Source organism: Elaeis guineensis, chromosome 6, assembly GCF_000442705.2.
Source record: "Elaeis guineensis isolate ETL-2024a chromosome 6, EG11, whole genome shotgun sequence".
Classification (NCBI taxonomy): domain Eukaryota; kingdom Viridiplantae; phylum Streptophyta; class Magnoliopsida; order Arecales; family Arecaceae; genus Elaeis; species Elaeis guineensis.
This window is the reverse complement of record NC_025998.2, coordinates 121,154,617-121,179,915: the sequence shown is the minus strand read 5'-3', so window position 1 is coordinate 121,179,915 and position 25,299 is coordinate 121,154,617. Positions and strand designations below refer to the sequence as shown.

The 25,299-nt window shown below is 37.7% G+C and overlaps 1 protein-coding gene across 1 annotated transcript; it reads right to left on the bottom strand.

Moving 5' to 3' along the window:
* Positions 1-481: 481 nt before the first annotated feature.
* LOC105060145 (G-type lectin S-receptor-like serine/threonine-protein kinase At2g19130) lies at positions 482-3,226 on the bottom strand. The gene has a single exon (XM_010943753.3). The coding sequence runs from the start codon at positions 3,201-3,203 to the stop codon at positions 771-773; it is 2,433 nt and encodes an 810-aa protein (XP_010942055.2). The 5' UTR covers positions 3,204-3,226; the 3' UTR covers positions 482-770.
* Between the last annotated feature and the right edge of the window lie 22,073 nt (positions 3,227-25,299).

Sequence of the window (25,299 nt, the reverse complement as noted above, 5' to 3'; positions counted from 1 at the left end):
CATTAGGAGGTTGCATTGCCTCATTAGGAGGTTATATTGATCCAAACACACGATTCCTATAGGATTTGGGGCCCAATCATCCAAACAGGCCATTAGTTGAAATAACGCGCATGGATCAAATGCATGCCACATATTTTCTCATTTCCAGTTTCATACGTGGTTCGCTCTTCTATGTGGTTCTCTCTTCTACGAAAGAAGCGGACGGAGCAAAAGCTGCCTCCACCTCTAATTAACATTCATGTGCTTTTATCATATCTAACCATCTTATTTTTTTATCCCATCCCTGATTAACATTATCTATAATCAAGAAAACATTCATGGGTATGAATCGTATGATCATCTCGGATGGCTGGTACATGAAATTCATAAACACATGCGGCAATGTCGTTTGATTGTTGATGTGATTCAGTACAACTGAGAAATTCTGAAATAAATGCCTTGAAAATGAATTGATAAGAAGGTCTTGAACATGGTCTTCGACAAGAGATGCATGCGGTGGTTGCCAGCTTACTCATATATCTCACATATCTTTACAACTCATGCTTGGAAAGTGATGAGTTGGAAACTTTATAACATATCCAACATATCTTTAAAACAAGAGATATCCATGAATATTATGCCACTAAAAAGATAATACAGCCAATATAGAACATTACACCCTGATATAAACATCCATGTTAAGGATCATGACAGCTATAAGTTCTACTTTAACCTATTGCATATTGTTGACATGCTCAGCAGATATTCATGTGCACTTTATAGCTTGACACCTACTGATAGAAATCCAGAGATTGATCAGGTGGATCTTTGCATTTAATAGATGACAAATGATCACAACGTTGGCTCTGATCTTGCGCGAGAACCTGAAGAGCCCTAGGAAGTGGCGGCATGCTCACCTCCAGGACTCCCTCTAGGATCTGCACCACCAGTCCCATTGTTGGCCTGTGACCTTCAGACTCTTGAATGCACCAGCAAGCGAGTCTACAGACTCTGGTTACCTCTTCAATATCAGCAACACCATTCAATCTATGGTCCAATAAGCTAAATATATCGCCTTCAATGACCTTTGTTGCCGCCAAGCATGGAAAAAAGATTTTGCTCCCATCCTCAGACTGTGTTGCATTTCGCTTGCCTGATATCAGCTCAAACAGCATCATCCCGAAGCTGTAGACGTCAACCTTGGAGGTGATTGGCAGGCCCGAAATCCACTCAGGTGCGAGATAGCCAATGGTTCCCCTTATGGTTGTCAGCACCCTGCTGAAGTCACGACCGATGAGCTTCGCCATGCCAAAGTCTGCAACTTTGGCGCAGAAGTCTCTGTCCAGAAGAACGTTGTCTGGCTTTACGTCGCAGTGTATGATGCACTCCCTGCACTTCTCATGGAGGTAAGCCAACCCTCTCGCAATCCCAAGAATAATTTGATACCTCATCTTCCATCCTAGAACTGTGGAATTGTTTTGAAAGAGATGAAAGTCCAGGGAACCTCCTGACATGTACTCATATACTAGAAGCCTTTTGCTGCCCTTGGAGCAGAAACCGCGAAGGCGAACCACATTGACATGTTGGATAACAGCCAACGTTCTCACTTCAGTGCGGAATTGCTTCTCTCCTTGTCTCAAGCCTTCAAGCTTCTTCACAGCTACCTCGGTTGAGTCAATCAATGTCCCCTTGAAAACAGAGCCAAAGCCGCCGCTGCCCAACCTCTCAGAGAAGTTCTTGGTCACATGCTGCAAATCGCCATAACTGAACTGAATCAAAGAACTCTCGACTTGTTTTGCCATCCAAATTCGTTTCCTCCTTTGAAATGCCCAAATTAGTCCGACCAGAGCACACAAGATCCCAAGAATTCCCCCAATGACACTAAGAGTTAGAGAAATTACCAACTTATGCGAGCTACTTGAACCTGGCAAATCAGAAGCAGCGAGCCGGATATAAAGAGTACCACCTCCACTATCAGCATCATAGAGTTGTTCTAGGTTCCGAAGGTCACCAGTCCAAATTGAGCATCTACCCACATAAGCATATGCGTTACAAGAGCAGTTGTTCAAGCAAAACTGTTCACAGTCTTGAGCACTCCCAAGAGTCAAGTTGTGTGGATTGGCAGGCAATCTCATATTGGTCATCTCAAGGAATCTATCCCCTTGTTCACCGGCTAAGCTTTTATTACCGCATCGCAAACTGGTTTTCCTCACGCATCCTGAGCTCCAAACATTGAACTCCCATTCTTTCATTGAAGCTGGTTCGAAACCATAGGAGCACCTGCAAATATTCGATTTTTGCTGGTCGCAGATTCCAAAAGCTCCACATTGAGAGTAGACATCACATTGATACAAAGGTTCGATAAAGAATGTCTGCCATTCCTGGGTGCTCTGCACCCAAAACCATTGCCTTAATAGCCCAGATGAATCAATCACAGTCCGAGTGATGAAAGAACTGTCGAGGATGGTATACATGGCACATTTCCGCTGCTTGTTGTTGACGAAGGTGAACTTCATGAGAGTGTCTGATTTGCTACCAGAGATTGAAGGGTTGTACCGGCCAGTCCAAACCCCACTTCGCCAATAAATTTCAGAACCATTCCACCGCAGTACAAACTGATTGGATCCATAAGGCTCCATACTTCCAGTGAAAGGCCCCGGGGCAGGGTTATCAGAATCCTCCCATGAAGTGATGCTTTGTTGTTTCCCTGTGATCTTGTTAAGTCCAAGACAACATCCTGGCATGACGGTGTCGGTTGGGTGATCAAAACTCTGCCAAATTGTAGTATTTGACCCATCTCGTATAACAAGATTTCCGGTGTGAAGAAGAACCGCAACTGTGGAATTCGAGGTTGATGGAGTTGAATTGGATGACCAAACTGGGATTTTGGAACTGTTGAGGAGGACTAGTCTGCCATCTTCTGAGATTTTTAACTCGGCAGAGGAGGTGTTGGAGACGGGTGTTTCTCTGTTCGCGACCCAGATTACAGTTTGGCCTGGAATTGTTTTGTACCAGATGCCTATGTAGTAGTTACGAGAGTTACCTGGTGTGAAGAATCCCAGCTCAAAGTTGCCTTCTTTGGACACTATGGTCTGGTTTCCAGAGAGGGCCTGGCCTAAAGAGAGGTTATCAGCTGCTCCACAGTGTTGGATGTTGAGAGAAGAGAAGAGAAAGAAGAGAAGAAAGATAGAAAGAGAAGAACCTGGCCTCATCTCAGTATCCATGGGGGCAGAAGGATGCTACAGAAACCAGCCTGCCTATGTAAATATGTCAAAATGAGAGGAAGTGGCTGCAGCTTCTTTATAGATTATTTCAAAGTCATTCAAATTTCAATTTATTAAAAGGAAGGATTAAATTTCTTCTCCTGCCGTGTTGACTCTTTGTCTACTATGAAATGTTTGACGCAAGTATTTTAGAGATTCCAGTTGTTGGGCGTCTTCTTTTTCCCTCCCTCTCTTTTCAATCTTTACCAGTCATACTGTTACACTTGGTCAAAGAATTAGTTTGTGCCATGATCGTTTTACCCCCCAACCAAACCCTTCTCTCTCGTGACGAATGGCCTAGACATGAGAGGATTTAAGTAATTTATAATTTTAGGGTTCATGAGAAGATTCGCGGATGGAAAGTTAGCCCAAGTGACGTGAAAGAACAAACAAATGAAGTCCAAGTAATGTTGAAAAAAGCTAGTATGAGACAGTCAAGCAAGGCGAATTAATTCTTTGTCTATTATGAAATGTTTTATGCGAGTATTTTAGAGATTCCAGTTAATTGTTGCGCGTCTTCTTTTTCCCTCCCTCTCCTCTTTTCAATCTTTTACCAGTCATACTGTTACACTTGGTCAAAGAATCAGTTTATGCAGTTAATGATTGTCTTATCCTCCAACCAAACCCTTCTCTCTCGTGATGGATGGCCTAGACATGAGAGCATTTAGGTCATTTGTAATTTTAGGGCTCATGAGAATATTCACGGATGGAAAGTTGGCCCAAGCGACATGAAGGAACAAACAAATGAAATCCAGGTAATGTTGGAAGAAAGGTGTAAGATGGTCAAGCAATTTGAGTTGTCAACATATAGTTGTTATGAAGCTCTGGTACCGTCTTCAAGTCCATGTCAAAACTTTCTATGGAAAAAATCAATGGCTACTTTGCCTAGTCAAACCTTTGCAGCTGGTCAAAGAATCAGTCTGTGCAATGATTGTATTGCCCTCCAACCAAACCCTTCTCTCTCGTGATGGATGGCCTAGACAAGAGAGGATCCTACAGAAAAAAAACAAATAGCTGCATTGTCCCCCATTCAAGGCAAAATAGCCAGCCTTCAATACAAGGGTAACGAGTCATACTGGAAATCCAAATAGAATGCCTTAAGTTTCCAGCAGGCAAGAGTCGAGTGAGAAAAACCTATTCAATCAAATTGTTCTTTTATACAAAATAAATAAATAAAGTGGGTCAATTGCTTTGTTGCTAAATCTAGCAATAATTAAATCTTGTCTCAATAACGCTAAGGCACTAAGTGTGGCCAACATGTTAAAATTTATGAAAACTCTCTCCACAGGTGTACAAAATTTTCCAAACATAACTAAAAGTTATGAATGCATCACCGTAGAATTACTTTAAATAACTAAAAGTTGAAATTCAATTAATTAACCAAGCCAATAGATAACTAAATTTAAAGTCTTACATCAAAAATCTCCACTAAAAATCTAAAAATGATAATAATAGATCTAAATCCAACGATATTGATAGTGTCAAATCTTACTTATAATCTCACTCCCAAGTAATTACCCCATCTACAATTAAATGTCTGAATCTAAAAATAAAGGAGAGATAATGAGCTCAGTAGTCCAGTAAGTAATGAATATCTCAACTCAATATTTTAGATATTATAATAAGATATTATCACACCCCTAACTCAAGAACACAAGTCAAGAAGTCGTAGCAACTGCTACATACTCATGAAGAACTTTCTCTACAAGTATATAAGATATCTCATCATGATATTTGCTAGAATTTGACGCTTCGAGATTCAGCCCACATTGAGCCCACAGTGAGGTTCACGGTAAAAAACGGAGTCCAATGAGATCAAGATCATCCGAAACGGAGCTCGGATGAAGGAGATACGAGCTTTTGAAGTCAGCACAAGACTCGACGCGGTGGAGGACCGCCGGCGGCCGACGGCAGCGACGCGGCTGCAGGCGGCGGCGCGTGGGACGCGCGACCCAGGCGGGTGTGTGGCCCAGCCCGTGCGCGGGCCCGCATGCAGGTGCGGCCCATGCCCGCGCGCGCAGATCGGCCCAGGCCCAGGCGGCCTGCCTGGCCCTTTACACCGGTCCACCGTGGACCGGGCGGTCCACGGCTGGGCCTGTGGACCACGTGGGTATTTCCCACGTGTTTCACGTGGTCCACGATATTATTTCATGGATCGGTCACAATCGAATGGCCCAGTGAGTTCTCGAGGACGATCCGACGGTTCAGGAGCGTGATTTGACTTGTTTAGGAGACCTAAACCTAATCTAATTAGGTTTAAACCCAGTTTAAGCCTTTAAAAAGGCCTGTGACGAATAGAGAGAGGTGTGGTTCATTTTCTTAGCCGCGCAGAACCCAAGAAGAGAGAAGAGAGAGGCGGAAGCGCTGAGAGACAAGGAGCAGGAGGCTCGTGGACAGCGGTCGCCAGGCACTTCAGGGGTTCAGGGGGTCTTCCAAGAGAGAGAGAGCTTTTGTGAGGGGAACTTCTAGTGAGAGAGAATTGGGTGTACAAGGGTTAAGGGTGAGGTCTCTTCTTGTAAAATTTCTTTTTCATAGTGAAGTTTGCATGCCCCGTGGAGGCGAGCCCTTTTATAGCTGATCCACGTATTTTGATTATTTTTTCTTTTTGTTTTGTTTCTTCTTTCTTCCTGCTACATCGCATGATACTGAAAAGGTCTTGAAAGGTGGTATCCAGGCCAGACATCCACCCAACAAGTGGTATCAAAGTAAGGCGGTACAAGGACGCAGATTGCAGTGGTGGTGAGCAAGACTGAAGATGGAGAAGACAGGAACAATCAAGATGGAGATCAACATGTTCGATGGTAAGAGCAATTTCTCCTTGTGGCAGGCAAGGGTGAAGGATGTGCTCATCCAACAGGGGTTGATCGATGCTCTCTTGTGCGATGAGAAGCCGACCATCATGGAGGTGTGGGATTGGAAATGGCTACAGATGCAGGCGGTGAGTACCATCCGCATGTACCTGACGGATGAGGTGGTGATCCATGTGCTGAGCGAGACTTCCCCGATGGTGCTGTGGTCGAAGCTCGAGAAGTTGTACATGGTGAAGTCTCTCACCAACACACTTTTCCTCTGGAGGCAGTTTTACCAACTGCGGATGACTGAGGGACAGAGCGTGCAGGAGCATTTGAGCCACTTCTAGAAGCTCAGTGTTGGCGAGAACGTTGAGGAGAAGACCAGCGCGCTGGTTTTGCTGGCGTCGCTTCCCCCTTTGTACGAGTCCTTGATGATTGCTCTTCTAGTGAGAAAGAGCACTATCAAGATGGACGAGGTCACCACGGCAATACTCCAGAACAAGATTCTCAGGAGGGAGAACCCAGCTTCGAGCTCAGGTGGCGATAGCTCAGCTTTGGTGGCTTTTGGAGGAGCAGGAGGCGGTAGACGGAGCGACAGAAGATCGCAATGAGGGCGGTTTAAGTCCAAGAGAGACTTGAGCAAAACTAGGCGTTACCAGTGTGAGGAGTTAGGGCATCTAGCCAGAGATTGCCCTTAACTCAAAAATCAGACAGTGGCTGCTGTAGCGACGGCCGGCAGTAATTCAGATGGAGATATCCTGGAGATATCTAACGAGGTATCTACTTCTTCCCAGCAGTGGATATTAGATTCTAAATGCCCCTATCATGTATGTTGCAGAGAGGAGCAGTTTGACTCCCTGGAGAACAGTGAAGGCACTGTATATCTGCCGGATGGATTGAGCTGTGCGATCAGAGGCATTGGGATGGTCAGCTGGAGGACATATGACGGTGTAGTGAGGAGATTGGGGGAGGTCCGATACATACCCGATTTCAGGCAGAATCTTATCTCACTTAGCAGACTGGATTCGAGAGGCTACAAGACGGTAGCTGATGGAGGAATCCTGAGGGTGTTACGCGGTGATAGGATTGTGCTGGAGGGAAAGAAGGGAAGCAGATGACATTATTACCTGGCGGGGAGCCCAATGCGAGGTGGAGCTTCGGGAGCCAGGCAGAGCCCAGAGCGAGGTGGAGCTCCAGGAGGCGGATCGGGCACGAGACAGGAGACTCAGGAGGATGAGAGGCGACATCGCAAGGTAAGATTCCTATTGTCGCAGGACGATGTCCCGAGCAGGTCTCAGGTCAGGAGGAGCACAGCATACGATGGAGATGGGATCGAGCAGCCTGGCTCGACTCCCATGTTTGTCCATCCATGATCAGCAGGCGATTGCCCCAGGGCATGGGGGTGAGAAGATCCAGAAGCTCTCGGAGTTTGGAGGTGGCCGAATATCGAGTTGAGGTGGAGATTGTTAGGATTTGATGCCTTGAGATTCAGCCCACATTGAGCCCACAGTGAGTTTTGCGATGAAAAATGGAGTCCAACGAGATCAAGATCATCCGAAACAGAGCTCGGATGAAGGAGATACGAGCTTTTGAATTCAGCACGAGACTCGAGGCGATGGAGGATCGCCGGTGGCCGGCGGCGAGCAGCAGTGGCGCGGCCGCAGGCGGCGGTGCCTGGGATGCGTGACCCAGGCGGGCGCGCGGCCCAGCTCGTGCATGGGCCCACGCACAAGTGCGGCCCAGGCCCGCGCGCGCGGGCCGGCCCAGGCCCAAGCGGGCTGCCTGGCCCTTTACACCGGTCCACCGTGGACCGAGCGGTCCACGGCTGGGCCTGTGGACTGCGTGGGCATTTTCCACATGGTCCACAGCACTATTCTGTGGACTGATCGCGATCGAACGGCCCAGTGATTTCCCAGTGACGATCCAACGGTTCAGGAGCGTGATTTGGCTTGTTTAGGAGACCTAAACCTAATCTAATTAGGTTTAAACTCAGTTTAAGCCTTTAAAAAGGCCTGTGATGAACAGAGAGAGGTGTGATTCATTTTCTCAGCCGCGCAGAATCCAAGAAGAGAGAAGAGAGAGGCGGAAGCGCTGAGAGACAAGGAGCAGGAGTCTCCTGGACAGCAGTCGTCAGGCACTTCAGGGGTTCAGGGGGTCTTCCAAGAGAGAGAGAGCTTTTGTGAGGAAAACTTCTAGTGAGAGAGAATTGGGTGTACAAGGATTGAGGATGAGGTCTCCTCTTGTAAAATTTTTTTTTCATAGTGAAGTTTGCATGCCCCATGGAGGCGAGCCCTTTTGTGGCTGATCCACATATTTTGATTATTTTATCTTTTTATTTTGTTTCTTCTTTCTTCCTGCTGTATCACGTGGTACTGAAAAGGCTTGAAAGGTGGTGTCCAGGCCAGACATCCACCCAACAATATTATAAGACAACAGTAGAACAAAATTCAAATAATTAACATTCAATTTTAGTACAAATAACTAAATCAAGTATCTTACAACATAATATTCAAAATAAAAATATCAAAATCTACCTCTAGTTCGCTCGCTCATATTGAATCTTCGAGTCAAACTAGTCTTTTGAATCTATAAAAATAATAAAATATAGAGTAATAAGATAGATACCTCAGTAAGCAATATAAAATTTAGCTAAATAAATCAAGAAATAATAATATATTAAAAATAAGTATGCATAAGCATCGATTCAAAATATATAATACTATCAAAATATGATCCATGTGAATTCATTTTCCTTTATACATTGACTTTTTTCAAAACATCACATTAATCTCGATAGCCATAAACTAAATTAAAGTATCAGCACATAACACACTAATAGGGAATCAAATTACAAGCATTTAACCATCCTACTAGTAGGGTATCAAAGAACCAAGATACAATATCTACTGGCAGGATATCAAAGTATCAGCATTAAATCGCCCCACTGGCAGGATATCTAAGTATCGATGTTTAACATCCATTGATGGGGTTTGATATATACTTAGACTGTGAGTCAAAATTCATCTCAAATCAATATACTTTCCTCCAAAATATATTTCATATTCCAAATTGAATAATTCATAAAGCCATATGGGATATCAAAGTCAATCAATATGATTCATATCAAATTCAATACATTTAATCATAAATCACTTAATACTTTAAATATATATATATATTTGCTAATTCAAAATATATACATAAGATTTATAAATCTTAAATAATCCAATATAAAAAATATTTTATAATTTATTAATAAATCTAAAAAAAGTGTTACATTACCTATCTTACATATACTCCAACAAATCTACATAATTTTATAAATTTTTTTTCAGAATCTTTAATTCATAGATCATATGACAATATCTCATTATTGGACATTTTTCTATCAAGATGGCTATACCCCTACATAGAATTGAGTCCACTAATTAAAAAGAATATAAATAATTAAGAAAGATGGGATTGATGGATAGTCATACTCAATGATTTCAATTAATCCAATCATCTAATTTCATCCATTCAAGATCATATTAGAATATAGATAGTCTAACAAAAATCAAGAGTGATCAAATCATTAGTATCCGACAAAATCAAGATGGAGGCCAACATTGTGCTTGATGATCGGAGGTCAGTTTGATCAAATAATTTTTTTAATCAAGATCAGAATAAGATATAATTGACTCCGTAGAGATCAAATAGATCAAATCTAATAGTTTTCGAATACGATCAAGAGGGGTACCGGCACACTGTCCAACAACTGCAAATCAGGATCCTTCAGTAATCTCGATCAAAATCATCAAAAAAAAGCTCTTTACTTGATCAATCTTAGAAAAATAAATTTTATAGAGAGAGAATAATTCTAGAAAGAGAAAGTAGTAGAGATAGAAAGTAAAATTTTTAGAGAAAAAAAGTAGAGAGAAAATAATTTTAGAGAGAGAAAGAGAGAGGGAAGAGAAAAAACTCTCGCTTCTTTTTTTTTCTTTTTTCTTTCCTTTCTTCCTTTTTCTTCCTCATGTTTTGGGGCAAATAGGGACCTATGGTCACCCTTCAATCTCGAAACGCAGCAGCCCCACCGACAATGACGGCTGCTATCGACGATGTCAACCATGGTGGCACAGCTAGAGGTCATCAGGCCAACGACTAGTGGTGATAGCTGGCATCGAAGAATCAAAAAAAAACCAACAAAAAATAGGAAAAAATAGGGCTCGGCCTTCTAAAGAAAAGTTTCACAATGAACGATCGGAGATCAAGCTTCTAAGGGCTCAAGGAAAAAGCAAACAAGATTAACTTGAAGATGAGAGGATCATTACCTTTTTTTCGATAGAGCTCGGGCCCCAATCTTTGATGAACATTATGGTGAAAAAGGAGAAGAAGGCAATCCTTTCCCAATGAACTTCCATCAAATCTAGGCTCTTCCGATGTGAAATCAAAGAGAGGATAGAAGGGCTCTTAAATAGAGTAGGCGGGTGCTGGAATCTGGCTCAAAGTCAAACTTTATCCGATGGAATCATGAGAAAAAGACTCCTATCAAAAGTCTTCTTTTTTCTTTATTTTTTCCTGATGCTTTATGATTTATGAAAAATCTTCTTTTGGTTCTCTTTTTCGCCACTTTAAGATTCGTGCGAATGGGTTTAGGTTGGTTAGTATATCATAGATATGATATTCAAAAATAATTATGCTAGATAAATATAAGTACATATTCCATGCTATTTTATGTAAATCAAATACTTTCAAATGTTTATGTGCATATATAATCATAAATCCCATTCGAACCAAGTCACATATAACTCAATAGCTTTTAACTATGGCCATACTTATACCCTATAGTGGAGTCAAAAAGAAATAATGAGCTTAATCGTAAATAGAGTGCCAACGCATAACCTCCATTGGTACGGTCCAGAGAACCAATGCACAACTCCATTGGTAAGGTCCAGAGAACCAATGCATAATCCCCATTGATAAGATCTAGATAATATAGTTAAGCTGAGAGCTCAAATCTAATGCATACTAAAATATTTTTGTAAGATAAAATATATACCCTAATTTCAATCAATATTTATATATTTCATAATAAATCAAGAAACCATTATTTTTCAAAAATCTTAAATTTACAAATTACTCGCTATTTAAATATAGTTTTATGAATCACATATAAATCAAAAACTAATTATGTGCATTCAAAATAAAATTATTTAAATAAAATATCTCGAAAAGATGATTCATTACTTAGCTTTGTAAAACAATAAATAGACAGATTTGATTAATCCTAAGAGGATCATTTAGAACCTATTATTTACAATATTTTCTTCTATCAATTTTAGTTTACAACAAATCAAAAATAAAAACCCCAAGTTGAAACCTTACATAAGATTGAACGAGAATTTAGGGGTGCCTCATAAATTAGATCCCCCAGGACAAGATCTGGCTAGGATTATACTGATCATGGAAGATGGATCTCTAATTCACCAATCCGAAGAAAGAAAAGAGACAATAGGAATGGTATGGAGAGAAACATTGAAGAGAGAGAAATAATCTAGAGAGAATTTTAGATAGAGAAATTAGAGAGAGAAAAAGAGAGGAGAAAGAGGAGAGAGAGGAGAGAACTCTTTCCTACTCCCTATTTTTTTTTTCTTTTCCCTTTTCTTTCTTTTCTTTTTTTTTTCTCTTTCTTCCTCATCATTTAGGGTGAAAATAGGACATTCATCTAGAATTGCCTTTTCCCTAACATAGCAATAGTGCTCAAAGGAACATAGTGGCCAGGGATGCAACCCATGGTGGTATAATGCTAGTGTCCCCAATCTAGTGATCAATAGTAATAATCAGCTTTGGAAACTAATCTCTAAATCTCACAAAAAAATAGAGGACTTGGATGTTTGATTTTTGAAGGAAATTCCAACAATCCCTAACACAGCAATAGTGCTCAAAGAAAAATAGTGGCCAGGGATGCAGCCCATAATGGTATAATGCTAGTGTCCCCAATCTAGTGATCAATAGTAATAATCAGCTTTGGAAACTAATCTCTAAATCTCATGAAAAAATAGAGGACTTGGATGTTTTATTTTTGAAGGAAATTCCAATAATAATCGGCTAGAAACAAAGCTTCTAAGGGCTAAGAAAGATTAGGAGGAGGATTAGTGAAGGATTCAAAGGATATTTACCTTATTTCTAGCAATGTTTGATCCTAATTCTGGCGAACACAATGAGCTAAATCAATGAGTTTTCTAAAGAAGATTTGGGAAGAAGAGAGCAAAAGCTAGGGTTGGGGTTGTTGGCTTCAATGGAGAGGTGGATCCCCTTTAAATAGAGGGCCAAATGGAGGGAATTTAATCCAAAAATTTCACTCTAAATCGAAGTTGGAGTCACAGTCTGTGATACCCCAGCCCATATAGACAGCATAAATTTTAAAGCAACAAATAAAAAAAACTAAAACAAGACTCCTGATGGGAGTCTTCTTTCTTGTTGGACTTCCGACCAGAGTTGAAAACGACCATCATGTTGGAAAATATGTCCCAAAGCCAATCGTCAGCCTGTTGACGATTGTGCTCATACTTATAAATGTATATAAATTTTTATTAATAAAAATTATTTAATTTTTTCATTACAAATTATCCATCTTAAAACTCCTATATTGTAATGAAGTCTTTAGGACTGTAATTAATCGATGAAAGAGGATTTGTCATTTAGTCCTTAAAAATATTTGTGACCAAATGATATGATGTTAATAGGATGATAGTAATATCGAGTATAGATCGTTGTGTGCCATGTGAGTGGTTGTCTTCTTAACTAAAGAGTATGGAGACACTATCATGGCATGCAAATGGAATGTAGGAGTACATTCGCATCAAACATGACCATTTGCTGAGCAGTCTGCTGTCAAGAGTAGCTCGAGAAGGATATGGGTATAAGTGTCTCTTAAATCTGAGACCATCACAGTGATTTATAAGCAACTCACTGTACTTTAGTACCAGACCATCTGAGTTTCTAACTCAACGACAGAAGGATACTAGGTGTAGTCAAGTACTTATCAAGTCGGTGTGTGAGTCAAGATAGAATTGATCCCTCTAAATTAGTAGAAGATATGCATCAGTGTATTTCAATTTAGTAAAACTTTGACCAGGCAATCCATGTGACACCCAACCCATTTGAGCCTTGGACCAAGCCCGTATAAATGCCCAAAGCCCATACAAAAAAAAAAAGAAATGGGAAGAAGACTCCCGATGGGAGTCTTCTTCTCCGATGAATCCCAGACAGAAAAGAGTCCTAAGACCACTGGAGCTCTAGGACCCTCTATAAACAAGCCTCCCGCTTCCCTCAAGAGCCTCCACGGCGATCGTTAAGCTCGATTCCTCCTCTTTTCTCTGTGGAAGCCATAGCATCCTCTTCTCATGTTCGTCGAAAATTGGAGGTCGGAGAGGCCATCGAAGCTCAAGTAAGACTTCAATTTTTTTTCTTCTCCCTCTTTCCTTTCTCCCCATGGCTTTAGACCCCCACCGGCTATCGAGATCGTCAGAAAATCCATGAAAAGGATGAACCCCTGTTCGGTCAGGCCACCTTCCTTTCTTTTTCGACCACCGACATCGTCGGTTGCGGCGTCTCACCCCTAGGATAGGATCCTCATCCCTTTATCTCTCTTCTCTGAAAGTATTGGCCGTCGGTGACCGGCCAATGACCAAAAATAAAAGAAAAAGCCGCGATCTCCTATTTTTTTTATTTTTCTTGATTTCTTGTCAGTAGAACCTTGCCGCCGGCCATCCCTTGCCTCACCGCCGTAGACCATCACTACCGGACATCCAGCCAAGCCACCACCCCTCGTCGGAGCCAAGCCACCGAGTCCCACTTGGTCCATCCTCTGTTCGATCGGGAAGAGAAAGAAGAAAAGAAAAGGAAAGAAAGAAGAACAAGAAAAAGAACAAGAAAAAGAAAAAGAAAAAAATAGAAAAAAAAAGAATGAGAGAATTTTTTCTCTCTTTCCTCCCTCCTCTCTCTCTCTTTCCTCTCTCCTCTCTCTACCTTCTCTCTCCATCTTCTCTCTCTAGATTCTCTCTTTATTTTCTCTCTCTAGACTTTTCTCTCTCTTGATGGATTTTGTCTCTCTAGGATCTTTCTCTCCCTCTCTGATTGCATCACGGACCCTAGGATAAACTTGAGATAAAAATAAGATGACTTGAGATTGCTTCGAAATTTATGCAGTAGATTGGATTTCGATCTGATCCTTACTCGAAATTTATAACATCGATCATGGTTAATTTATATTGAGTCATCCTGATATAACCTCTGATGATCTCAATCATAATTTTTTCATCTGAAAGATACGAAAATTTTCTCTCCACTCTCTCTAAAATTTTATCTCTAGAATTTTCTCTCTCTTCATGGATTTTCTCTCTCTAAAAGTCTTGTGGACCAATGGAGGGTCCAAATTCTCAGACAAATCTCAATTTTGGGTAATCCTAGGAGAAGTCCAGCATTTGTGTTATTAGGATTGATTATCGATAATTTCTTCATATATGATTTTTATATTTGATCAGGATTATGAAGAGATACGATTGTTTACATAAGATATTGAGTGAAATATCTTAATTTCAAAATTCATAAATTGAAGAAGATCATTGATTTCTATGCTTGGATCAGTCATCGATAAGGGTAAGAATCTCTGTACATGATCACCATTATATATGCTATTTTATCGTTGGTCTTGCATCATTGGTTTTGCATCGTTGGATTTGAGATCGATAAATTGCTATATTCAAGATACCATCATTTGCTTATATAATTTTTGAGCATGAGGATATTATGTCAATATATATGTATCCATGATTGATGGCATGATTACATGAATATGATATATTTATCTTGATCACACTGTAAATTGAAATTGATTAAAAAAGTCAAAATATTATAATTCCATGAAAATGAAAAGAAAGAGAGATATGGTATGAACTAGCCTTGTCATGTAGAATAGCCTATCAGGAGCTTATGCTTAGGATAGTCCGCCAGGAGCTTATGCTTGAGACAACCCCCACTGGCTTATAGGTGGATCAGCCGGTCAGGAGCTCATGCCTGGGATAGCCTGCCAGGAGCTTATGCTTGGGACAGTCTCTCATGGGCTTTCATACATGGGACAGCCAGTCAGGAGCTCATCCTAGGACAGCCTTAAAAGACTTTTAAGTAGAAATTGATTCGGATGATGACTGAGATATAGATTTAGTTAATCCAGAGTCAAAAATAAAAGGTTAAAAATTATGTGACTATAAAAATAAAAATAAAAGATAAGACATGAAATAATTATTGAACAAAAGTGTTTTATCTGTTAACATATGATGATGTATTTCTTTTGATAAGACAGATAATTTATAGATATTTGCAGTATTCTGGATATCGAACATGAGATTTTATATTTTATTATTTATTCTTATTTTCAGATTATATTATTATATCAATGTGATATGAAAATTCTTACTGGACTGTAAAGCTCACACCCCTTCTTTTTTTTTTCTTTTCTCAGAGTTACAGAATGCTCGTGGTTGGCTTATCCCTTTCTTTTTTTTTTCTTCTCAGAGTTACAGAATGCTCGTGGTTGGCTATGGTTTGGATTTACGGGTGAGTAGATGAATAGATAGAATGTCATGATATCTGATCAGAAGATTGACAGAATTTTAATTATAATTATGCAAGTTTTACAAGTTATTATTGAAATTAGATATTATGGATGTTGAGGTTGTAAGAAATTATTTTTGACCTTGTATATTCTTTAGGGCTTACTCTAAGGAGTGTGCGGCCATTACGTATCTGACCCGGGTGTTGGGTTCGGAGCATAATAGAATGATATCAGAGCTAAAATTATGATCATTGGAGATTATGATATAAGTGATTAGGATGTGATAGAATAATATCAGAGCTTAGGTTTAAGATCACTAGAGATTATGAAGTGATATCAAAACTTTATATAAGATCAATAGGATGTGACAGAGTGAAATCTGAGCTTAGAGCTTAGGTTATGTTCATTTAGAGATAATGATACAAGTAATTAAGATATGACAGAACAATACTAAAGTCCAGATTTAAGGTCACTAGAGATTGTCATATAAGTGATATCAAAACTTTGGAATTATAATCAATAGAGTATGATAGATAATATCAGAATTTAAGGTTATGATTATTAAGAATGTAATAGAATAATATTAGAGTTTAGGTTATGATCACTAGAGAATATGATTTAAGTAGTATTTGAGCTTAAGATTATAATTATTTAGAATTATGACTTTAGTGATATTTGAACTTAGATTATGATCATAAAAAATATGATAGACATAAAAGAAATGATTCAATAATTAGATTTTGAATCAATAGATATTATGATGAAATTTATGCATAAGTGATATATATTGTCTATAATAAAATTGATGAGTATATATTGGATTTCAATTAGTAAGATTGACCTAAGTATGAGAAGAGTTGACCCTGGAATGAAGTACAAGGTATTGATAAGTTATGATGAGTATACTAGATGATTTTAAAATGTTAAACTTATATGATTGAAGATCATGATATTTTTTCTAATTTTGATGATAATTATCTGAGCATTATAAATTTTAGACTTATCAAAAGAAAGTTAATTAGGATATGGTCTAAGAAGAAATTACATCATATGAGAGAGAAATATTTCTGAGCATTGAACCTATAAGAGGTCATATATGAAACTCAATCTTAGATGAAAAATATATTTGAATTTTATTATGAGAAAATGAGATACGCATCCTGATAAAATTTTGGATTATTCAAAAATATCATATTTAGATTTAATTTACAAAGTCAAAGGTTACTTTTCTAAGTGGATCTAGGATATTTTGATATTGTTGTTAAATTAAATACGAAAAATTAGTTTTGTTACAATATGATATATACATTATGATGAAATCTTTAATAATTCATATTACCATCGTTGGATTAGATTCTTTAATTTTTCTTGTGATTGTTGAAGATGGTGAAGTATATTAATTATTCAAATCAAAGTTTGGATTTCTGAATTGAACTAAGATATCTTGCTAGTGTTAAATTTTTAATGACTTATATAAGGGATAAGATTTTATATGAATTTATCGATTAATATTAAGGGTTGTGATGAATAGAGTTTTACAAGAAATAATCAAGTTGATTCTACTTACAAGGATGTTGGCTTGAGTTCTTCTAGTTTGTTCGAGTTGGAGTTAATTTTTTTAAAAAGAAAGATTGATTTGGAAATTGTTTAAATGATTGCAAGGTAAATCTAAGGTTAACTCCAATTAATTCTTGACATGTTAGATTTTTGAGGAGTGATGAAGCTTATGCAATGAATTCAAATATGAAAAGTGGATCAAGATTTAATTTTGATGTGCTATGCCCAAGGGGTAGTAAAGATAATGAAACTTAAAATTTTTGCTCAAAATTTTATATAAAATTTGAAAGTTGGATCTACCTTTGATTGATCTACCATACAAGAATATTTTTATCTTTGATAGACTTATATAATTTGGTAAGTTAAGATTAGAGTGTGTAGCAAAAGCGTGGTGGTTTAAATTGATTAGAAATATTAATCTTTTAAATCAAAAGATATTATGGAATACATTAGTTGCAAACAAGGAAGGATTTTATTGATAATGAAAGGATGCTACAGATTTTGATCTAATCTGATCATAGTCAGATAATTTTTGTCAGTAGGTTATTTCATTGTAGATAATATCAAGAAGAATTCTAGACATCTCAAGTTTATTGTTAACAGCTTGATAATTCTTTTATTAGTTCAAATCTAAAATATCTTGACACAGATATTATTTTTTTGAGATTTATTATTGTTACTCAAACTGATGTAGAAGGTTGAGATTTTTCTAAGATGGAAGTCTAGTTGTTAAAATTTGTTGGAACATCAAGAGAAGAAAGAAGTCGATGATTGTGAAGAGTATCCAATGTTCGATCTTTCTTTATTTTTACATCATAGGTAGTCTGAGACAATTATGAACTTTGAGTGGAATGTACTAGATAAATAATGAAGGTATTTTAATACAAGATCAAAATGTTACTGCTCTTTCAAAAAAAAAATCAGTATGAAGAGAATGAGTTTGAGACCTCATATAATTTTATTATATCAAAATCTTGTGAAACAAGTATTATGTAAGGCAGACTATTAAAAGCTTGAGAATGACATGAAGAATGTATACTTTAAAATATGTATCTCAAATAACATACTTAATTTCAAGGATGAAATTATTTGAAGGGGGGAGAATGTGACACCCGGCCCATTTAGGCTTTGGACCAAGCCCATATAAATGCCCAAAGCCCATACAAAAAAAAAAGGAAATGGGAAGAAGACTCTCGATGGGAGTCTTCTCTCCGATGAATCTCGGACAGAAAAAAATCCTAGGACCACTGGAGCTCTAGGACCCTCTATAAACGAGCCTCCCCCTTACCTCAAGAGCCTCCACGGTGATTGTTGAGCTCGATTCCTCCTCTTTTCTCCATGGAAGCCGCAGCATCCTCTTCTTGTGTTCGTCAGAAATCGAAGGTCGGAGAGGCCATCGGAGCTCAGGTAAGCTTCAATTTTTCTTCTTCTCCCTCTTTCTTTTCTCTCCAAGGCTTTAGACCCTCACCGGCCATCGAGATCGTCAGAAAATCCATGAAAAGGTTGAACCCCTGTTCGACCAAGCCACCTTCCTTTCTTTTCTGGCCACTGACGCCATCGGTTGCGGTGTCTTATCCCTAGGATAGGATCCTCATCCCTTTATCTCTCTTTCCTAAAGGTATTGGATGTCGGTGATCAACCAATGATCGAAAAATAAAAGAAAAAGTGGCAGTCTCCTATTTTTTCTATTTTTCTTGATTTCTTACTGGCCGAACCTTGCTGTCGACCATCCCTTGCCTCACCGTCATAGACCGTCACTACCAGACATCCAGCCAAGCCGCCGCCCCTCGCTGGATCCAAGCCACCAAGTCCCCCTTGGTCCATCCTCTGTTCAGTCGGGAAGAGAAAGAAGAAAAGAAAAAGAAAGAAAGAAAGAAGAATAAAAAGAAAAAGAAAAAGAGAAAAATAAAAAAAAAAAGAATGAGAGAATTTTCTCTCTCTCCTCTCTCTCCTTTCTCTCTCTTTTCTCTCTACCTTCTCTCTCCATATTCTCTCTAAATTTTCTCTTTATTTTCTCTCTCTAGATCTTTCTCTCTTTTTATAGATTTTATCTCTCTAGGATCTTTCTCTCCCTCTATGATTGTATCACGGACCCTAGGATAAACTTGAGATAAAAATAATATGACCTGAGATTGCCTTCGAAATTCATGCAGTAGATTAGATTCTGATTTGATCCTTATTTGAAATTTATAACATCGATTATGATTAATTCATATTGAGTCACTCTGATATAACCTCTGATGATCTCAATCATAATTTTTCCATCTGAAAGATACGAAGATTCTCTCTTCATTCTCTCTCTAAAATTTTATCTCTAGAATTTTCTCTCTTTTCATAAATTTTCTCTCTCTAGAAGTCTTGTGGACCAATGAAGGGTCCAAATACTCAGACAAATCTTGATTTTGGATAATCCTAGGAGAAATCTTAGATTTATGTTATTAAGATCGATTATCGATAATTTCTCCATATATAATTTTTATATTTGATCAGGATCATGAAGATATATGATTGTTTGCATAAGATATTGAGTGGAATATCTTCTTTTCAAAATTCATAAATCGAAGAAGAACATTGATTTCTATGCTTGGATTAGTCATCGATAAAAGTAAGAATCTCTGTACATGATCATCATTATATATGCTATTTTATCGTTGGTCTTGCATCATTGGTTTTGCATCGTTGGATTTCAGATCGATAAATTGCTATATTCAAGATACCGTCATTTGCTTATATGATTTTTGAGCATGAGTATGTTATGTCAATATATATATATCAGTGATTGATGGCATGATTATATGAATATGATATATTTATTTTGATCACACTGTAAATTAAAATTGATAAAAAAAGTCAAAATATTATAATTTTATGAAAATAAAAAGAAAGAAAGATATGGTATGGACTAGCCTTGTCATGTGGAAGAGCCTGCCAGGAGCTTATGCCTGGGACAGTCCACCAGGAGCTTATGCCTGGGATAGCCCTCACTGGCTTATAGATAGATCAGCTGGTCAGGAGCTCATGCCTGGGATAGTCCGTCAGGAGCTTATGCCTCGGACAGCCTCTCACGGGCTTTCGTACGTAGGACAGCCGGTCATGAGCTCATCCTGGGACAGTCTTGAAAGATTTTTAAGTAAAAATTGATTCAGATGATGACTGAGGTATAGACTTGATTAATCCAGAGCCAGAAAGAAAAGGTTAAAAATCATGTGACTGTGAAAAGAAAAATAAAAGATAAGATATAAAATAATTGTTGAACAAAAATATTTCACCTATTAACATATGATGATGCATTTCTTTTGACAAGATAGATAATTTATAGATGTTTGTAGTATTCAAGATATTGAACATGAGATTTTATATTTTATTACTTATTTTTATTTTTAGATTATATTATTATATCAGTGTGATATAAAAATTCTTATTAGGCTATAAGCTTACACCCCTTCCTTTTTCTTTTTCTTCTTAGAGTTATAGAATGCTCGTGGTTGGCTATGGTTTGGATTTACGGATGAGCAGATGAATAGATAAAATGTCATGATATCTGATCAGAGGATTGAAAGAATTTTAATTGTAATTATGCAAGTTTTACAAGTTATTATTGAAATTAGATATTATGGATGTTGAGGTTGTAAGAAATTATTTTTGACCTTGCATATTCTTTAGGGCTTACTCTAAGGAGTGTGCGGCCATCACGTATCTGATCTGGATGTTGGGTTCGGGGCATGACAATCCATGAGATAGATTTGAAAGGTTGAAATATTATGTGATCGATTAAATTAAAGTTAATAGTCAAATCCTAGGTCACCTTGAGCATTAGGGTCAAAAGAATGAATTATAAGGTAACCATATGTCAATAGGTTCCAGAATATTGCTTTGCAATACTTCAACATATTCGTACATCGGGTCACCATTGCTAGATGGTTATTTTGATTAGTATAGAAAGTTATTCCTATGCTACCAGCTTAGATTCGAACCTATGGGGTCACACGTATTAGAAGATTCAATCAAATCTGATGGCTGAAGAGTCCAATTGGATTGTGACTCTAAGGAGGAGTCCCACTGAGACTAGGACTCTGGAGGAGAGTCCTACTAGGCTGGAACTCTACTATTAATGGAGAATTAATTAGTAATTAGATTACTAATTGACTCAATTTGATTGAGTAAAGAGCTTTGGATGAAGTCTAATTGAATTAGATTCAGTTCGACTTAGATAGGGTTTGATATGATCAAGTCTGATTACAAGAAATTTTGATCCTGATTCGATCACAACTTAGACTCAGCTAATTTCTAATTAGGTTAAAAATTTATTGAGATAATTAAGTTTCTAATTAGATTAGGTTCATTTCTATTATTGGGTTCAAACCAAATTTGATTTGGTTTAGAATTGAATTAGAAATGAAGAGTTCCAGTCGGCAGAGACTCTATCCTTATCTCTTGCATCACACCTGGACCCATGCCCATATCTCAATGCTGAATTGTATTTAGCTTGAGCCTTTTGGCATCAAGGGAACGGGCCCAGTAAGGGTGGGTGGCAAAGGATGGTGAGTCATAATCTTATCTTCTGTCTAATTTGAATGTGATCCGAATTAGAGATAAGGTGAAAATAAAAAAAAAAATTCAAACAAGAAAAGTTGTTGGTGCCTAATTGAATTTTTCTTTAATTTTTTTGGAGAGTTTTTGGGCATGTGAGATATCAGATCTCCTCCTCACACCAAAGACCTCTTTCAAGAAATTTTGGGATGCCCAAAATTGGGTTGGGCGTGGACCCTATGGCGCCCTCTCCCCTTGGATGAAAACCCTAGCCCTAGTCTATAAAAGGGTGCCTCCTCTCTTAGCATCCCATCTTAAGTTCTCTTGCTAGTTTTTGCTTTTTTAGAGCTTCTCCTCCTCTTCCTCTCTTCCTCCTCCAAATCTCTTCATCCTTTAGAGCATCCAAGGTGTTTGAAGAAGAAGAAAGAAATCAGCCTCCAAATTTCCTTGCTAGCTAGCACTTTCAAGGATCCTGATCTACGTCGATCTTCGTGTGGACTTTCTGTAGAGGCCAGTGATTTGGTGTGGCTGCGAGCAACCTAAAGGAGAGCCTCTCTAAGCATTGGATCAGAAGAGATCAACAGACTTCAGTTTGGTAATGGTTTCTAAACTTTTCTTGATCATGTATATTAGATCTAATGGTTAGATCTTCATGGCAGCGTCGATTAGATTGATGCAAGTTTTCAATTTTAGATCTAAAGTGCATGTTATTTTATATCATTAGTCTTGGCATGGTAGTCTAGATTAGATCTTATGTGTGTAATTTAAACTAAATTATTTAATCTTATTATTCTACTACATAAATTTTTAAAATTACATGCATAGTACTACCGCATATTTTCTTCAATTGGTATTAGAGCTATAGTTATTATGATATGATTTATTATGCTTTTAGATCTAATTTTATGATGTTAGATCTGATTATTTATGATTTAGATTTGATCTAAATATATTTATTTTTAGATCTGATTTTTATCTTATTAGATTAGTTGTTCTGAGTAGCAAAGTACTCGGATTGGATAATCACCAGACTGTTCGATCATAGGAGCAAGAAAGATTTTATGACCCTCTCTTTCCATTTAATGGGGTACTCTTATGATGTGTAGGAGTGCCACTGTGAGGTTCCATGAAGAAGAAAGCAAAAAGAGAAAAACTTACTTTCTTGCAAAATTCTAAACCTTGAAATCTTAGGAGTTGTTGTATGTAATGCAAGTTGTAAAGAAATTAGTTACATCTAATCTTAATTAATCAAAATTATTTTAATTTAAAATTATAAAAATTTAGATTTAATCTAAATAGATTTTATGATTTAATATAAAAGATTTACATGAGAAAATATTTCAAAACCTAAACCATGTTGATGCAAAAATTTAATTAAGAATTAAGTGTTGGATTGATTAGATCTAGAATTATGATTTAAAATCTAATGATATTGCATAAAATATGGGGTATGGGTTAGCTCAAATCAAGTCCTTTTAATTGGGTTAGACCTAAGATTAGAATCAAAGAATTAATTAACCATATAGAAAAATTGATTAAATCTAACCAAATATTGAATTAGATTAATCAAAAATTTTTTAATACAATAGTTGTAGATGGTCAAGTCTATGTCTTTGATTAGACCAAATGGACCTTGCTTGTGGCTTAGTGGTCGAACCTGAATCATTAGGTTAGTCAAAATCGAAACTAATTAACCAATTGGTATTTAAGATAAGTTTGGCATTTCGATGGTGGTTTTTAATTAAGAGCGACTTATCTGACCATTTCGATGGTGTCTAAGGCAAGCTTGACAGACCCTTCCACCAATCTCACTTATCCGATCAATTTGATAAATTATATTTTGATTTAATCACTAAATAATTCAAATTAATCCATACCATTAAGATTGATTTGTGTGATTGATCTAGGTGCCAGTTCAATCAGCATGACCCTAATCTGATTCAATGACTTGGTGAAGTCAGTGAGAGGATTATGATCTACTGATTGATCTCTTCTTCTCTCTTCTCTAAATTGATTAAATTTTTTAAATTATTAGATCCTTAAAATGAGCTGGTTATGGTAATAACTAGATCATAGCCTCCTATTAAGATGAATGGTAATGGGTTTATTATTTCTGATTGACATTGCAGGCACCATCTGTTTGGTGTTCTCTCTGAATGATAAAATTATTATTCATCATATGATGACTCTGTTGTACTATCTGATGAATGGTTAGATTGATCGAGCCATCCTCAGGTCTGATCATTCTTTAGCTAGAATCACTGAATAGGTTCATGTTAATAGTTTGACCTAATCGAAACTTTCAGTGGAGGCCCATCACCTACTGAAATAAAATCTGAGGCTAAATTAGCTACTAAAAATTATTTGAAAAAATAATTGATTGAGAACCTACCCATATATGCATATGGATTGACCGAGTCATCCTCAAGCCTGTATGCAATCTGTGTGGATTTTAGTACCTACTAAGGGATGAAAGTAATTCCTCGAATTGGAGGTAGAGACTATCAATTCATATAAAATAGTGAGAAGATCTTTAGACTAAAGTCTATATCTTTAGGATTAATAAATTCATATATTGATTAGGTTTTGATTTTTTCTTGTATGTGCAGATATGGATTCAAACTTGCCGCTCTGATCACTGTTAGATAGTGAGAAGTTAAATGGATCAAATTTTGATAACTGGTATCAAAAACTCAAGATCGTCCTAGAGCACGAGCGGATCCTGTATGTGATTACAAATCTAGCACCTGAAGAGCCTACTCCCAACGCCCGTGGCACGATCCGAGATACTTATTTGAAGTGGTTTAACAACCGCACCATGGTTCATTGCATAATGCAAGCCTCCATAAATGATGAGTTCAGTCAAAAATTTGAAGAGGCTCAGCCAAAGAAAATACTCCAAGTGTTGAGAGAGTCCTTTGGTACTCTCAACAATATTGAGCGGTATAAGACTAGTTGCATCATTTTCAATGCTCGGATGGGGGAGGAAGCATCTGTCACCGATCATATATTGTACATGATCGAACAGATCGAGAAACTGAGCAAGCTCGGCTTTCCTTTGCATGAACAGCTAGGGAAGGATGCGATCCTGAACTCCCTGCCCATCCTACTTATCGTTTCTCAGTCATTTTAGAATGACGAAGCCTGTAGTCAACTACCACGATCTGTTGGGGTTGCTATAGACTTTTGAGAAGGATCACTAGCTCCATAAGGAGACAATGAATATAGTGGGAGGATCTTCTTCAGATGGTCATCATCCCTTTAAGAAAAGAAAAAAGAAGAAAAATAAGAAGGTGCAAGGTGCTAGGAGTCAATCCCAGAAACTCAAGTTCAAGACTAATAAAAGTCAGGCAGAGTGTTTCTTTTGCAAGAAGCAGGATCACTAGAAGAAGAACTGTCCTTAGTATATAGTTTGTCTTGACCCGAACAGGCCAAAGAAGAAGAAGCAATCGGTTACTGGATAAGGTACTTATGTGATAACACCTTGTAACTTCTCTATTTTTGATACAATGACCTAGGTATTGAATACCAGAAGCTCTATTAATATTTGTAATTCATTGCAGGGTCTTCATGTTAGTAGAAG